Source organism: Serinus canaria, chromosome 1, assembly GCF_022539315.1.
Source record: "Serinus canaria isolate serCan28SL12 chromosome 1, serCan2020, whole genome shotgun sequence".
Taxonomy (NCBI): domain Eukaryota; kingdom Metazoa; phylum Chordata; class Aves; order Passeriformes; family Fringillidae; genus Serinus; species Serinus canaria.
The window spans coordinates 77,299,388-77,316,284 of NC_066313.1; the positions used below are offsets into that span (position 1 = coordinate 77,299,388).

General features: G+C 37.5%; 1 protein-coding gene across 1 annotated transcript; it reads left to right on the plus strand.

Moving 5' to 3' along the window:
* Positions 1–1,560: 1,560 nt before the first annotated feature.
* On the plus strand, positions 1,561–16,533 carry LOC103812303 (protein-lysine methyltransferase METTL21E-like). The gene is made up of 5 exons (XM_009085339.4): positions 1,561–1,693; positions 3,392–3,476; positions 12,444–12,601; positions 15,076–15,193; positions 16,109–16,533. Exons 2-5 carry the CDS (start codon positions 3,407–3,409, stop codon positions 16,531–16,533), a joined length of 771 nt encoding a protein of 256 aa, XP_009083587.1. The 5' UTR covers positions 1,561–1,693; positions 3,392–3,406.
* The last annotated feature ends 364 nt before the right edge of the window (positions 16,534–16,897 follow it).

Below are 16,897 nucleotides of genomic sequence, written 5' to 3' on the forward strand. Positions count from 1 at the left end.
TGCATTCTAATTGAGTTGATAGAGCTGTTAAAACCACCTGCAATCAGTTGCTTCCTTAACTTCAAATTTAAATGAAATTCTGAAAATTTCTTGGGTTCTTTCTAGGTGTTGGGAGAAGTAAAATAGGTTGAATTTTTTGCCTTTCTTCTTCCCTAAGCTTGTCTTGAAAGTTTTATGCCCCAAGTAATATTTTTATTCAATAGAGATGATGCAAACCCTCAAAAAATCTCAAGGAAAAACATTCAGTACAGTAAGTCCCTGTAAAATCTGATGTGCAGTAATTGTTCATATTCTGAACATAAAAGACACGCTTCTAGATTTGGAGTTACATGTTACAAACTCCATTTGAAGTTTGGCTGTGTCCAAAGACAGTATTTGTTTGCAAAGGTGATGTTCAGAGGTATCTACTGGTTACAGCACTCATATTGGATTAATTTGTGTGAGGTGATGTGAAGCTCAGACTTCTCACATGCCTCTCTTCTCTGAATGTAAAATTATTTCCAGCTTCTAGGTGTTAAGGAGGGAAAGCCCAGAATTCTACCCATCTTACTTGTGTTCTTACTGCATTTCTCATTGTTTCATCATTTGAAATCCATACGTTAAAGTTTTGTATGAGACATTATCCTCCCCCAGTGGGCGAGGAGCTCAGGTGAACTGGGTGGGATTTGGCCCTTACAATTGCGGAGAGTCTAATACTTCATGTACAGTTTATACTGGGTGAAAATCATCTCTTTTGATACTACTTTTAGAAAATATAACATTTTAAGCAAATTCTCAGTCTGGCCAGCCAGTTTACAGTACTATTTTATAAATCACTCATTAGCATTACTGAATTTTACTTTGAAAGTGTGTATCAGGTCCTGGTGAGTTTTTAATAAAAGTAGAAGAGTTCTCTTTAATTTCTTCTGCTAACTATGATACAGAGACTAACTTAACTGTAGGGCTTGTTTAGTGTTTTGGTACAATAATTTATTATTTTTGGCAACACCTAGAAAACCCAGTTGAGGTTGAAGTCTAATTTTTCTAAAAAATGTGTAAAGTGAGAGACGGCTCCTGTCCTGAATTGATTGCAAGAAGTCTTAGATGCCTGTATTTGGTCCCACGACAGTGTTTGCGATCTGTTGAGTGACTGGACATCTTGGATATGGAGCAGTGGTATGTTTGTGTTTATGCAGGGTGACAGCAGTGTCGTGGGGTTAGGATTTTGAGGGTTCTGTACCTTGTTACGGTTTTGCATTCCAACAGGAGCATGCATTCCTATACCGCAGCTGCAAAAGCACTCCTTCCCCTTGGTAAATTTTTCTCCTGGAAGTCCCTTGTGGCTCTGAAGAATGACTTTGTGTTCTTCAGTTACTTTAGAGTAACAGTGAGGAGTTGCTAACACCCTGCCACTATTTATTTTGTAAACAGTGCTACCGAGTTGGTTACTTTGTGGTTAGAGCTCCCTTGAGGGGGGGGTGGTGTCTCTTGCTGTTACAAAATTGCTCCCTTACATAACGGCTGCCTGGTGCCCTCTTTGTCCTGGGGCTGCAGCTGTCGGGATTTGTGATTGCTCCCGGTGTGGGGATGTTGGCAATGCGTGACACAGGCTTCGGAACATGCCTTTGCCTGCGCCCGTTAGCGGGGGAAGCCACCGGCAAGATAAGGACTTCGCTGTTGGAGCACCATCTTTGGAAATCTGTGAGAAATTCAGGTAATGTTGACCAAAATGCAGTGGATGCCAGTGGTGTTTCACTTGTCTCTGTCTTCTGTGCTAAATTAATTTATATAATTCGCTTTAAACAGAGTAACTGAGCTGTTTGGCTCTGTTTAGTTGCTTGTCGCACTCTGAATGCCCATGTTGGACTATTTTAGGTTGCTGTGAAGTTCAGTGCACCTCAGGATATTTTTAGAATGACATAAAAAATGTAGAGGACCACAAAATGGAAAGGCTTTTTCCTGTAGGGTGATTTTACCTTTTATTTTGTCTTCTAATGGGAAGAAAATCTGCCATTTTTAATACTTCTGATATAGACAACAAGCTGAAGAATGTAACATTTTCTGTTTAATATCCCTGTAGTTTCTTATGCACTTATTATTCTGAAGATGCATACAAAGACTTTGGATCTTACTGAGTCTCTTTTCTGTTGCCTGCCTAATGTTGCTATAGCTAAGTTAATGTATAGACATAAATATATATAATGGCAATATTTTTGTTCTGTGTGCTATGGTGACGTGTAGAAAGCCCCTAAATTATTTTCACCTTCAAACAGGATAATGGCTGTTGGCATTGTAGTAGTAAAGTTAAATGCTAAACCTGTGTGCCTTTTGTGGTGTGAAGTCAAGAGAGTAAGGTACATCCTCTCAAACAGGAGAGGGCTGTTCCATACTGTCCTCTTGATCCTGAAGTTTTGAGAGAAAAACCTACCTAAGACTTTGCACTGTGAGGACGATTTGATATTCAGAATATAGTTTTATTTTGACTGTCTTTTCTTCTTCTTTTTTTTTTTTTTCTTTTTATTGTTTGGTCCCACTATGGAGAGAAACTCTTTTAGTCATTGCCTTATTTACTGCATCCCAATTGGGTGTTTAAACATCTGTAGATTATTAACTATATGCTACCTGTAACCATCCTGGCAAAAATCTGTCAAATTTCCACATGAGAGTGTGGATATGTAAAAATCATATCAAAGTATTAAAAATAATCAAAGCACTGTGTGGGGTTTTTTTGTTTTGGGGTGGTTTTCTTTAGGTTGTTGTTTTGTTTTGTTTTTTCCTGTGAATTCAGTGTTCTTTCTGACTGTAAAATATCAAGAATTGGAGACTATTTGTTGTCTGCAGACAGCTGAAAATTGCTTTGTTCTCTGTCCCACTTTTCCTACTAGTTTTTTCTCCTGCATGCTCCTGTTCATATAGGCATGCATTCTTTCTGTTCAGCATGTTATTTGTAGATCCTGCTCCCTTATTCTCATGCACAGCTTATACTGTTAGATTGTTTCCTTCTCTTCCAAACCAGTTAATTCAAACAAGATTAGATCATATTGGTGCAATTTTTCTTCTCTTTCAGGAATTTGTTTCTACTTTTCCTTTCAATCTTTTATAAGCCTACCATACCTGATTTTGATTCTAACTTTAAAATTTCATAAAATATATCTAAACATTAATCAAAACTTTGTTTTGTTTTTTTTTAATCTATTCTTTTTCCTTTGTGAGAATATAACAGTTGAACTAGTTTGCTGTGTCTTGTACTTTTATGCCTTGAATATTGATACTAATGTGTCTTCATGTCTTTACTATCAAGAGAAGTAAATTGTCGCATAATACATGTAATTTATTTTTTTAAATGAAGCTTATGTGTGAAAGAAGAAATAAAGTAATTTTATTGAGACAGACTTGTGTTTCTCTGTCCTAGGGTTTGTGGAATAATATGGATTTGACATCATCACAGCATCATCATCTACAAAATCAAGGGGTTGGAGAATTCAAAAGACAAGATGGTAAATGTTTCTTATTTCAGTATGTTTCCTTGTTGCACTTAAGAATATTATTAAGTATAAGGAACAAAGTGTCTTGCTGACAATGAGTTATCTTCTAATTAATAATTTTCTGAAGAACTGTGTTTATGGCATTTGTACAGAAACTGCAACAGATAGCACTGTTGTAGTATGCTAGCGATGCATGAGGTATTTCAAGTGTTTTATACCTGCATTCTCTTGTCCTGGCAGCGTCCTGCTGGTGCCTGGCATCAGTCCTCCAGTTACTTGTCTGTGTCTGGTTCCAAAGAATGAAGCTGTGACTATGATCTAGCTTTTCAGACAGGTTTGTTTACAGGCTGTCAGTTAGGAGAATTGGTTATTACAAGCCTGATTTCTGCGTAGACAGCCTCAGACCCTACCTTCAAATACCTTCAGGGGCTGCTGGCAGTGTTTTCTCTTAAGTACTTTCATGGCTGCGCATCTCTGAGGATTCTAAAGCTTCATAAATAGTCCCCTTTTTAGTGGTTGCCAGGAGTAGACAAAGTATTAAGATAAATGTATATGTTTTGCAATGGGATCTAGTTATGTTCTATAGCTGAGTGCAAAAGGAGGACATTTGAATAGTTATTTTCTTTTTCATAATATTTTTGTGCAATATCTCAGCTGAGTTGTGGTCTATGTAGAGCCAGGTAGTTGTCTTCCATGTCTATAAACATTAATCTAAGAGAATGAGGAGACAGGAATTGGATATCTTTACAGACTTTGCCATCTTAAATTCCGTGCCAGGTTCTGGAGGTGGAAGGGTGCTGAACCTGATGCATGGAGATTTTCCTCTCGATTACTTTGAGCCTGTGCCTTCCTTGTTCTCATCCTTTTTCTCTACTGCCTTCCCCATTCCTATTTCATTATTTCACCTGCCCAGTCCCAATATCTATTTCTCAGGGTTCTTATTCCAGTTCAGTCTCTTTGCAAGTTTCAGTCATAGGAATATAGACTGATAAAATGGTTTGGGTTGGAAAGGACTTTAAAGACCATCTGGTTGTAAACCACTTGCCAAGGTCAGAGACACTTTCCAGTACACCAGGTTGCTCAAGGCCCCATCCAACCTGGCCTTGAACACTCCTAGGGATGGAGCATAGATAATTTCTCTGGGCAAGCTCTTCCAGTGTTGCACCACCCTCACAGTCTCAGCTTTTTATATTTGGTGCCTTCCCCTTTGCTTATTAATTTACTTGTCATACATTCTCCAGTTTAGAACTCCTTATTTTTGTTCATGATTCCCATTTCTACCGGTTCTCAGTTCACAGGTCAGTCCTCACCCAGTCTGATCATTCCTTTTGTGGCTTTAAACAATCAGTTCTCCACATCTGCATTGTTAGATGTCTCTCTTTCCTCACATTTCTCCTATTAGCTTTAACTCTCCTTGGCTAAATGTTTCTGAGACCAGATGCTACCACTCCTGTCTTAATTTCTTGGGAAACTGAATTACTTTACCCTAGTTGCATTATGTAAATTCACCCCAGAATAATTTTATCTCTGAGACAAAAGGAGAAGAACAAGTTTGCAAGGTGTACTTGTCCTTGACAGTCCGTCATCTCACTTCACTTGGCTGTGGCTCAGTTTTTAATCCATAAATACCTAAGAAAATGCTGACCTAGTAACCTTCTCATAAATCCTGGCATTTTAGAAGGGAGGTACTCCTTCTACTTGCCCTGCCTGACAGATGTCCTAATTGAGGGCAATTCTGGCCATCATTTCAAGCATCTTGATGGAGTCCAGAGTGGTGCCTTAAATGGGGCATACTTGGAATGGAGCCAAGTGAAAAGCATCCTAACCCTGTAACTTACAATATAAGATAATTCAGCTGGGAGGAAGTAGTGCTGTAGCACCTCGTTCATATTTCCTGGGTTACTTCTAGAGATACTTCTCATCTCTCTCATTCTCTTCTGCACTGACACTTTTTCACTGACTTCAAAGGGTTTGTTGTAAAATGTGAAAAACATCCTGGGACCTGAGGATGGACCCCAAGTCTGCCTCTTCACAACTGAGTGCCTGATTTGTAGTTGGACTTTTCCTTGCTTCTTATCCTTCTAGTGTGATTCTTGTAATCCTGGTTTCCTGCTGGCTCATCTTATTAATTTAAAACTTCCCTGTTGTCTTTCTCTCCCCTCAATAAGTAGACACACTGTTTTTGCTTAAGCCATTTCTAAATTCAAGTGAACTCTTGTGTATGGATACAACAGAAGTTGGAGGTAACACTCAAATAATCAAAGCATACATTACCTTTGTAGGGAAGTCAGCAACTTATTCTTCCCTCTCAGTGATATGAACATCTTTCCTATTTTCACTTCTTTAGTCTTTGCAGTACCTGCATTTTGACAATAAATAATATATCTCAGCTTCCACATAAGAAAAGTGGTATGACTGCATGGGTTGGTGTTCAGGTCCTTTATGCAAAGGAATATTTTAGAAATCAAGAATTACTGGTAGCTGGATACAGACAGCATTTTTTTAGGTCTCTTCCTATTTGTCGGAATGAAGGGAAATGCGGACACCAGATGGTTCATCAGCGAAACTCGTTTATTTACCATATAGTTCTGGTTAAATACATTTCATAATGACCTCATGCATATTGCAAAAATCAAGCTCATTATTGGTTAGTTCCTAGGTCAGCTCCTCTGAAATTGGCATTTCTGTAGTTTATCTTGCTATCTTTGCAGCTAGCTGGCTACGTGCAGAAATTCATTTCTCGTCCTATTTTTTCACCCTGTTTGCTACTTTTCACAGAGTTCCCACTTCTCAAGGATATCCAGCCTCTGAGGGCCTTTGTCTCACACAGTGTCCATTCATAATAAATCTATCTGGCTGTGCCCTCTTTCTAACAGCCAGGTCTGAACTGCACTCTCCACATTTTATAATGTATATTAGACCATCTAATTTAAGAACAGAGTCTGCTTTGCAGTCAAAGGGACACAATTTAGTTATTTTTAGAAAGTAAGTAGCTGCTGAGCCTAGACTTGGAGATGTTTTCAATGACAGACAAACACGATGAAGTAAAAAGGGAAGTACTTGGCAAACTGGAATTCATTATGTGTTCATGGGATAAAATGACTACAGTACTTCTGTTTTCAGCCATTTAATGGTTTTTAGATCACCTTTGACTTGGATAAGGCTGGGATATCAGTGTTTTAAATTTGAAACTGAAAACACGCCTCTCAAACCTGGGTGAATACATTGACTGTATACTATGAGCAAACCCTTCTCTTGTTCTTGTGTCCTCATGCTCTGGGCTAAGTGCATCTTGTCTCCTGGCTGAGAAGAGTCTGCCTGTGGGTTGCAGTTTTGTATTTCTGCATTTCAAAGCATCAAGTTTTAAGCATTTTGTTATCCTCACATGGTATCTCAGACTGATCAATGCAATACCTGCCTTCATTGCCATCACTTCAGCAGACAGAGTTTGTAATGAATGTAGTAGAATGCCTACACTTATGTGATGATATTCCTTTTTGTAGGTAGGGATGAAGTAAGGAAAAATTAACTGTGCAGTTTAGTCATACTGGAAAGGTACTTTGCTTTATATTCTTAGAGAGGTGTAGGTTACATCTGACTTCTGTGAAGTCAAGAGCACGATTAGCTTTCCCTCCTAACACTTTCCTCTGAGAGCCCTTAGGCTGAAATGGAATAAAATAGAAGTAAGTGAAAGGAAATAAAGACACTAAAGTGATCTTGCCAGAAATTTAGGAACTATGTTGTGATTCAGGATTGTGTATGTTTCCACAGAGCCATCTGTAGTGCTTGTGGGACTAGGGCTCTGACCCTGACATGTCAGTAGCTCAGTAAAAACTCTGACACTCCAGAGTCCTTTACTATTTGTTTTCCTTTATGTAATTTTAGTATAAATTTGGTCTGCGCCATTGGAAATACCCATATGGATTTATTGGGATGCCTTTGGAAAATTTCTATCAGGGAAGTAATGTAATTCTTCTCCAGTCATCCCTTACAGTCACAGAACTAGTTGCAGGTTTGTTCCCTTCCTGATATTTTTGCAGGTTTCCTCTTGACATTGGGATGTATAGATAGTGACAATATATTTTTAAAATATAAACTATATCTATTATGCATATTATTTCCACATTATATAAATAAAATACATCTTAAATATTTAGTTTGGATGACTCCACTCCTGTGCGTCCAGAGTAGGGGGTGATGTGAAGGGTCCTGGATAATTCTTGGAATGTCTTAGAAACTCTCTAGGGTCACTCAATCAGTAATATCAGCACAGGTAGTCCTCCTTTGTGGAGGCAATTGCTGATAAGTCATAGAGGAATCATCTTCACAGCTATTGATGCACGGTATTAAAATATTTGCAAGGACAAGTCTAAATAGTACAGTTTAAATCTAAACTCTACAGGTGAGAGTATACTCCTTCTGAAGATGGGAGAAGATGTTACTGTAGGGCTGAACTTTGTCAGGGCAAGTTCATGCTGAAGACTTGGATTTCATTCCTTTTGCCAGCTGGAGAAAATCCATCAAAGCAGGCGAGAAGCAGATGACTGGATCTTATTTCCTTATGACATTGGGCTGTGACACCATTTGACCTCCTGCGATTAAGCAGAGTCAGGCCAACACTCAAAAGAGACTCATATGCTTTTTCCTTTCCTGTAGGCTGTTCCCATGAATCAATGGGTGAAAATACTTTTTTCTGAATGAATGCTTTTTCTAATCCTCTAGCAAATACTTGGAGTATGTTTTGTTACTCTATGTGTTTTTTGTGAATGAGGTCTGAAAATGGAGATGTTGAGTGCTAGTATATTCTTCACATCTTTCATGGTGGAAGGGTCCTTTTACTTTTTGAGCTATGTTTTATTCAGGTATCTAGATTTTATGTGACAAATGGTGTAAATAGCTGATCAGGTAGCTTGTTTCTAAGGTAATATTTCTATTAATTCTAAGCAAAATTGTGCACATAAAGATTGCCTTAATTTTATAGAAAAAAGATGCTGCAGTTTGCAATTTTTTTCCATTCTAACCTGGTCTATTTCCCGTAATTTTCTTTCTATCTTCCCTTCCCTACTTAAAGGACTTTTCCAATTTTCTCTTAGCAGAACTCACATGATTCTCTTTACTTAGGTTTTTGTTCTAAAACATAGCAATTTAACATTTGTTTAACATGATGTGACAATGTGTCAGCAAAACCCTCTGGTTCCCTACACATGATTTTGCAGCTTGACACACATTTCTCTAGCTAACCTGCCACTGGCTTCACAACTCCAGTTTTCCACTTGATTAGTACATCTCTTTGGAAAACTTTGCATTTCAGTTGCTTTGCATTTGAGAATGATGTTTAGGCTATTTGAAGTCATTGATTCAGTGCAAGATGTGTCAACAATACATGAGGTTTTCCCTCAGTCCTGATATTAATGTAAAATCAGGGAAGCTCATGGAACATGCTCCAAAGGCGTTAGACTTACACAATAAGCAATGCTTTATCTAAAATATTCCCAAGAACACTGTAAGTAATTAACCTATTAGGCAAAAACTCTTAAGAGACTTGAAGGTATTCTTGAAGGATTTGGGGCACCTGTAGAGGTAACTTTTTGTACACAAGTTCACTATGTTTCACTAAGAAAAATGATCTCAAATTCTATATGTTACCTTGACTGGATCAAACTGCCTCATATTACTGTAAATAAGGTTCTGGCACTAGAAACTCCAGTGGTTTCTGTGTTTGCTCATGCAAACATGAATAGGCTGAAGAAAATAATTCTGTGTGTGTACCACTTCCACACTTCTTCACGTCAAAGAAGAGGGGTGAGAGCAAACCCATCTTGTCAAACACAGCCTGGGTGTTTGTCTTCTTCTGGCTCTGTGAAGAAGGGAGGAGCCAATCCTGGCAGACTTTTCAGTTCTGATGGTTCAGTATCTGTGCTCCAGTAGTATTGCTGGGAATGCCCATTATGCACTTCCATTCTTACAAGAATTGATAGCCAGGTCAGTCAAGCCTCCTCTTCTCTTATCCTACCCTATTCTACTGATGGGCAATATCTTTTTCTTTTAAATGTCATTTGAGTCCATTCATTGACTCAGAAGTTCAGGGCTTTTTTTTTTTTTTTCTGAACAAGAGAATATTCACTTACACAGAGGTAAACACTTCCAGGAGAATAACTCCTGTTCAGCTTTTTACACCTGCTATCAAGGAACTAGTCTGATCAAAGTACCAGCAGAATTTCCTTAATGTTTTCAGATATTAAAAGAGTTCGCCTCCCTTGGATTTTACTTATTCTTACCTCAATTTTTGTGTCACTTGAAACATTTCCCACTAGTTCTTCATTTTTCTATTCTCAATGCTTTGAGGGCAGTTACAGAAGAAATAACTTATTTCCTTTTGTGCACTCCCACAAGAAGTTGTTCTGAAAGATAAGAAGCAGCAGAGGAATGTTTCTTGCTGTTCAAAAGGAAACATGTACAAAATAAATGAATCTGACTAAAACTCTGCACTCCTTATTTGTCAGCACTCTTTGTCAGGATCATTAATGTCCTGGTTCTGATAAAGTTTCTCCTTTGGGCCTTGTCTAACATATGGTAACTCTGATGAAACATATATTATTTTTGATTCTTCAAAATAATAATGTTTTCTTAAAGGGGAAAAAAAAAAGCGTAAACTTCTCCGGATAAGCCACTTGGAAGTTTACCAAAATGATAAGATGAGCAAAAATTCAAGAGGTGTTATTGATCAGCAGATTTGAGATTCTTCTTTCAGGGTACAGACAGTGCTGAGGAAGAGAGTGGTTACAAACTCTGTTAGTGCAGGTGCTATGCAAACCTGGAGTAGAAAGTTTGCTGATCCTGTAGGGAATAGGTGGGAAATGTTTATTGAGTGCTAGAGGGGCAGCTGTAATACTGCTAAAGTTTTATAGATCTTCTCGCAGGAGCTTTATAAGTTCAGACCTAATAAGTTACCAGCTTCTCAACTAAATGGGATCCAAAACAGATGTCAAAGGAGGAAAATCAAGAAAAATGGTTGTAATTGAAAGGTAATAGAAAGAATAGCTTTTACTTCCACGGCCTGTAATGATCACAGAACAAGATCAGACTGCTCTAAGCAACTGGGGAAGATTAAAAGCAGGTATGCTTGAAAATCTGGTATGCTTGGAAACAGAATGATCTATTAAATACACTTATGATATGTGTAATAAGACAGCTTTTTATTATTTCTTTCATAAGAGAAAGATTAATTTTACCCTGAAGTAGCATTTCCCTGGTACTTAGCTCATGTTTGTCAAGAGCTCCCTGATTACAGGCACAGTGATGCATGTGTTTTCTCCCAGGTTAACATCAGAGGCTTGAAAAGGCTGAAGCATACTGCTTGTTTCCCAACATCTTAAAATACCACAGTTTCAGTGTTGGGCCTTTTATTTTATTTATATTAATAAAATTTATGATTTTTTTTTCCTAGTAGTATATGCATGATATTATTTTAAATTTTGCTGTATCCTGTGATTAGGGTTCTTCCCCCTGCAATAGATTCTACAAGTACTGTGGTTGGTTAGTCTGTTTTTATTGGGTTTTTGTGTCTTAGCATCAACATAACAAATTCAATTATTTTTTGTTTTTCTTCCTCATTTGTTGGTATCCTCTATTTTCCTGTGATGCTGATATTTTAATTTACAAGCTTAAAGCACTGGCTAATAAGTTTGAGCAGCTTCTTGATGTCTTTCTGTGTGGTATAATGTTTTTCTTTGTTCACACCTGCTTTTGTTCCTTGGAACAAGGAAGGAAGAGTGACTTTGTCTATAAGTTATCATAATAAAAATACTGAGGCATAGGACAATATAAATGACAACACTTGGGGTCTTTAAGTCCTGTGAATGCAGTGATTCAAGGGGGAAGAAAATGTGAAGAATCTTTAGTTGAGCAAAGTCTTTTATATTGATGAAAGCATAAATGGTTTCATTTCCAGAGCTAACAGATCCCAAAATTAATATCTGTGATTTTGATGGGAGCTGCAGGCTTGATACAGAAACTCTGTTTTGGACAAGATGGTAACTGAATTATCTAAATCTCTAACATGCTTTCTAGAAGGTGTAGTTTGTAAACATGTTTTTCTTTCATTGGTTTGCCAACAGACCATAGTTGTCTGTGAAAGCAAAATTCCCATGAAAACTTGGAATGACTCTAGACTTTGCTAAGAAAATGCTCTAGACAGTTTCACTTACATATTGCTTTCTGACATTGTGGTGCAGTTTTGTGTGATGATGGCAAAACTGAAAGTAGCTTGGTATTCCGCTAAAAAGGAATGAATCCTCTCCTGTTAGAACAGTTATCCAGGATTTTGTTAGCTATCATAAATAGTCTTTGCTTAGCAACAGGGATGGCATTCAGGATATCAAGCCAACTGGAAAGAATCCCTCTGACACAGCTCTGTTGGGGTGGGTGGATAAGCTTTCCTGACAACACGAGTGCTTTCACTCCTGTCTGTCATAATTTGTGTTGCTAGGATCTGTTTCACAAGTTTTGTGACAGACTTATAAATGATATTCTGGCTCCTTTTGTTTACTGTCAGAAAGAACCAGATTATGGGGAATGGGGAAAGTGAACAGTAAAAGGATACAGAGGGTAATGAAAAATCCAGGTGCATAAGGCTGAGTGTCTTTACTAGGGCAGCTGTTCTCGAAGGGAAAAAGAAGTTTAAAAATTTCCTTTGGGTTGCTGAAATAGAAAACAATGTATGCTAACATTCCCCTTCTTTACTTTTTATGAACTTGGTTGCTTCAGTGAGACATGAAAGAAGTTATTTAGTCACACGCTGAAAATTTCAATTAGAATTCAGGAGAATAGCTGTGTGCCATGCTAACCATTACCAGTGAAATTTATTTTATTCACAGATGTAAGTTATATTCTTGCTTCCAAATCAGCTTTTCAATATGAATTGATAGTTTTATTATCAGTCCGCTCAGCCTCTTTCACCTTTTGTACTTTTGCTTCCAGGGGAAAGAGAAGATGAACAGATAGTTGCAGAAATCATGGAGAGGCGTTTCTTTCCTGACCATATAGCTTATAAGACCTGGGAAGGCTTTCACTTTGCTGGCCATGAGATAAGAATTACAGAAGCCACTGATTGTTACGGGGCAGTCGTCTGGCCATCGGTACAATATTTTTGTAGTATAGCTATTTTTAATTTTTGGAGCTATCTATCATTTTAAGATTTGTTTTGTATAATAAATTTACTTTTTATGTGTTATAAACCCAAGGAAATAATTCTGTGCTTCTCTGTTCTGCAAATCCCAAACTTGAATTTAACCTGGTTTTGTGTGGATTTATGTTTCTCAAAGCTTACTTGGTATTTCTTGTGCATGTTCCAATCATCCAAAGTGTATGATCTTGTGCCCCCTCCTCACTTGCCAGTAGCTTTTAATTCTATTAGCTAATTACAAGCATATTTTGAAAGAAATATGGCAGTTTTATGATGATTGCATTTCTGTACATTTTATAAATACAGATGGCTCTGTAGCAGGCAGATCCAGGTTGCAGAAACAACTGTGATACGAGCTCACAAGGTGTTCTCACTCATAGAAGCTATTCAACCTACTCATGTAAGGAACAAATTTACCTTGTTAATAGATAGACATGGGAAAATGTTCAGCTGGATCTTTCAGTTTCTTAAACAGCTGGAAATCTAGTTGGAGAGAACCATTGTCCTTGGCCCTTGATATAAGAACCATCAACACATTCACCATGCAAGTATTCTTCTTCAGGTTTTGAATATGTACAATGCAGCAAACTTACTGTTTTGAAGTAATTAAGACTGAAAGAAATCTCCAGGGAGGTGCCATGATACATGATAAAATTTGTGTTCCTGAAGGAGAGACCCAGGATGCTCCATTTCTTTCACAACTGCCTCAGCCTCCTAGGATCATACAGTTTTTTAGAAGTATGAACATAATTCAGCTGAGGATAGTTGTCCTGCTCTTCTGCTTTGAAGTCCAAATGATATTCGTGGTCTTAGGAGACCTGTACCAGTCATCTGTACTTTATGTTTTGGTGACCGCAGTGTATGTCTTCGTGGAAAGTTTGGCTGACTACCAATTATTCACACAAAATCATGGACTTCACTGAAAAACATTTTTTTTTTTTAATGGAAACATTATTTTTTTTAGCCAGTTTTGTTGTGGAAGGAAGACAACCCTTTGATCTCTGTCTCTTGATGTTCTCCCTTCCACTTCCATCTAGCTGTACTTGAAATCTTCTGAAAAATGTCAGCCAAATTTTTCGAGAGTGCAGAAGCTTTAAGGAAAGTAAAGTTTCTGCATGTTTCATGGAAAGGAATGCAGATTTCAAAGTTTCCCTGATTTAACCTTCAGAAACTTTGATTCTGCTAGCCAGTTTCTACAACAGAGTACAGCAAAACCCTGAGGGAAGGAATTATAGGAATTAATGTAATGAGGAGGAAATCCTAATATAAGGTCAAATATAATGTCAATATAATGTCAAATATCAGACCCAGACTTTAGGAACCTGGCTTTAATTATTCCTGGTTCTCACAGACTGATTTTTATATCACTGCTGTTGATTAAATGATATGTGTAAATTCAGATTACCTTCTCTTCTGTGCTCTGAATTAAGAGGTAGAAAAAACCCCTTTGTTTTACTTTCTAGCGTGTTAACACTGGGTCAGCAGTCCCCCTGCTCCTTTCATTCTCATTCATAATTAGTTAAAAGCAAAACTAATTTTTCTGTGCCAGAGATGGCTGCTAATTATTGCCTTTCCAAATGGTCATCTGTATTGCGAGAGGATGTAGCAATCATCTTATTTGTCAATAGAGATTATATAACTATCAAAGTCTGAGAAAAATATGGAAGTAAATGTGGAAACTATCTTTATGAGAGAAATAAAATCAACAATTTCCATTTTACCAGTGATCTAAAACTCACTGGTCATTGTGAGATAGGGCAGAAAAGCTGAAGAAGATTTTTAATCACTTTAAGATTAACTGATCAGTTAATCACTTTATACATACATGTGTAAGGGGTCTGTTGTAAATGTTATTTGTGGCTATATTTACTATGAAAGTTTGCTAAGCTTAACAAGGTAAGCAAATAGAAACTGCAAAGAAACTGAACCAGAAGAAAAGGGGGTAAATCTATTTGTCTCTTTTGAACCCTTACAATAATTAATTATTGCCAGAAATAACTGACTATTGGAAGAACTTAAAGAGGCTTGTTGTGGATTTTCTCTCAGAAGCAGTCTTTATATCAAGATGTTTTTGTGAAGGACATATTTTATCTCAACCAGAAGTAAGTCCAGTTATAAGCAGGAATTGATGACTGGAATTTTACAACTCATGTCATGTGTTGTGACAGATTATCTAATTGTAGTTGTTCCTTCTGTCTGTAATAATTCACAGACCTATATGGAGGCCTTTTGTAGCCTTTATTTTGTGACCTACAGAGCCCAAAGATCATGGTGAGCTGTGGTCCTTTAGGGACAGTGCTTGAATTAATATTGCTCATTTGAACAGACAACAAATTTTTTGCATGCTTTTAGATGACAATTCATATTTAGTAAAGGGATTTAGTTCATTATTTTGTTCAGTGTGTTCATGGGTTTTCTCCCCTACAGGCTCTTGTTCTGTCTTATTATTTGGAAACTCATTCTAAACAATGCAATTTGGTTGACAAAAATGTGATTGAAATTGGAGCTGGAACTGGCTTGGTCTCCATAGTAGCCAGTTTGCTGGGTGAGTATGTGATATTTCTCTTAAGCTCTTGGAAACACCTCTCAGATGAATAGTGGAGGACAAATAGTGTGGCTTGGTTCTTCTAAGAGACTGTAGCTTGAAAGTTTCCAAGAGCAAGTAACAGTAAATTCTAAAAAGTTGGTTTGGAAACATGCTTTGGTGTTTTTTTTTTTTCTGGGAGTGTATTGATACAATAAAGGAGGTCCCAGTAGATATGTTGTCATTAACCATGTTAAACTGGGAATCAGAATAAAAAATTAGTGGCTTTGCAGGGTATCAGTGGCAAATAGATTGAGCCAGATGTAGGTAAGACCAGAGCATCCCCTTCCTTTGACCAGACAGCTGTTGGATGCCAGGTCACCTTCTATCCAATTCTATCCATTTGTGTTTCAGTATTTTCCTTCAGCAACTTGATCTCTCTGCTACAGACATTGTTGTGTTTTCTCTCATGGCACCCTATTCATCTCCAAGAATAATCCAGGTCAGTGGGTTCTGCATTTTAACAGAACTTTAGCTTTTGGTAGTCTGAGAAAGCTTCTTCTTGTGTGAGAAGGGAAGAACCTGAGGTAATGCTTATATCTCGTGCTGACTTCTTGGATTCAGTAATGCTATTCATCAATCCCCAGTCAGCCACTGTACTTTTAACCAATGTGATGATATCAAGATACAGGAAGTATCTGATTTGTCCCCACCAGCTGCATTTAGATGCCAATCTGTAGAGTAGAACTATGAGGAAGAAAATATTTATTTTAAGCACAATTTTTAAGAGGTATTGGGAGCCACTGCATTTTGTTATTGCCCTCAGTGAGACTTGCCTGATAAAACCAGTTCCTTCTGAGGTGGCTTTTGTGAGTGGGCTTTTACTCAAGTGTAGCTATATATTCAAATGTTGTATTTGTTTCCTCTGTGTCACAGGTGCCTTTGTGACTGCCACAGATTTGCCAGAACTACTGGGAAACCTTCAGTACAACATTCTCCAAAATACAAAGCATAAATGCAAACACCAGCCATGTGTTAAGGAGTTGTCTTGGGGAATTGATCTGGAAAAGAACTTTCCTAGGTCTTCCTGTCACTTTGACTACATTATGGCTGCTGATGTAGTTTACCACCATCCATTCCTGGATGAACTCCTCCTAACTTTTGATCACTTGTGCAAGAATGATACTGTTATTCTGTGGGCCATGAAATTTAGGCTGGAGAAAGAGAACCGATTTGTGGACAGATTTCAGACACTATTTGACTTAGAGATGATTTCTAATTTTCCCAGTTTGAACATAGCCTTGTATAAAGCAATGAGGAAAGGCAGGATGAAAGCCAGACCTTCCAAACTGAAGATATGAAAGAGAGGTATAGGGAGGTGACAGTTGCAGCTGTTCTGCAGCTTTTTCTCTCCTTAATAATTTCCATTTTAGTAGCTGCTGACACTTTACATGAATGACATTTCTAGAGATAGGTAAAACAAATCATCAAATTCCTAGTGCATTCCTATAAATTCCTAAATTCAATTTGCCAATAGTGATATACACAGAAGAGATATATCTGTGACATTGTCTTGACTTTTATGTGCTAAGCTGACAACTCTAATAACTTTTACAAGTCTTACCATGATTGTTATGGGTCATATAATAAATATTTCCACAAATTTTCAATTACAGCTCTGAACAGTCTCTTATAAGTTTGAACAATTATTTAAAACTTTAGACT

Excerpts from the sequence above, each read along its gene's own strand:
- LOC103812303 (XM_009085339.4), top strand. The coding sequence starts at position 3,407 with ATGGATTTGACATCATCACAGCATCATCATCTACAAAATCAAGGGGTT. Across the intron at positions 12,602-15,075 it reads GGGCAGTCGTCTGGCCATCG|GCTCTTGTTCTGTCTTATTA; the intron begins GTACAATATTTT and ends TCTCCCCTACAG. Across the intron at positions 15,194-16,108 it reads CATAGTAGCCAGTTTGCTGG|GTGCCTTTGTGACTGCCACA; the intron begins GTGAGTATGTGA and ends TCTGTGTCACAG.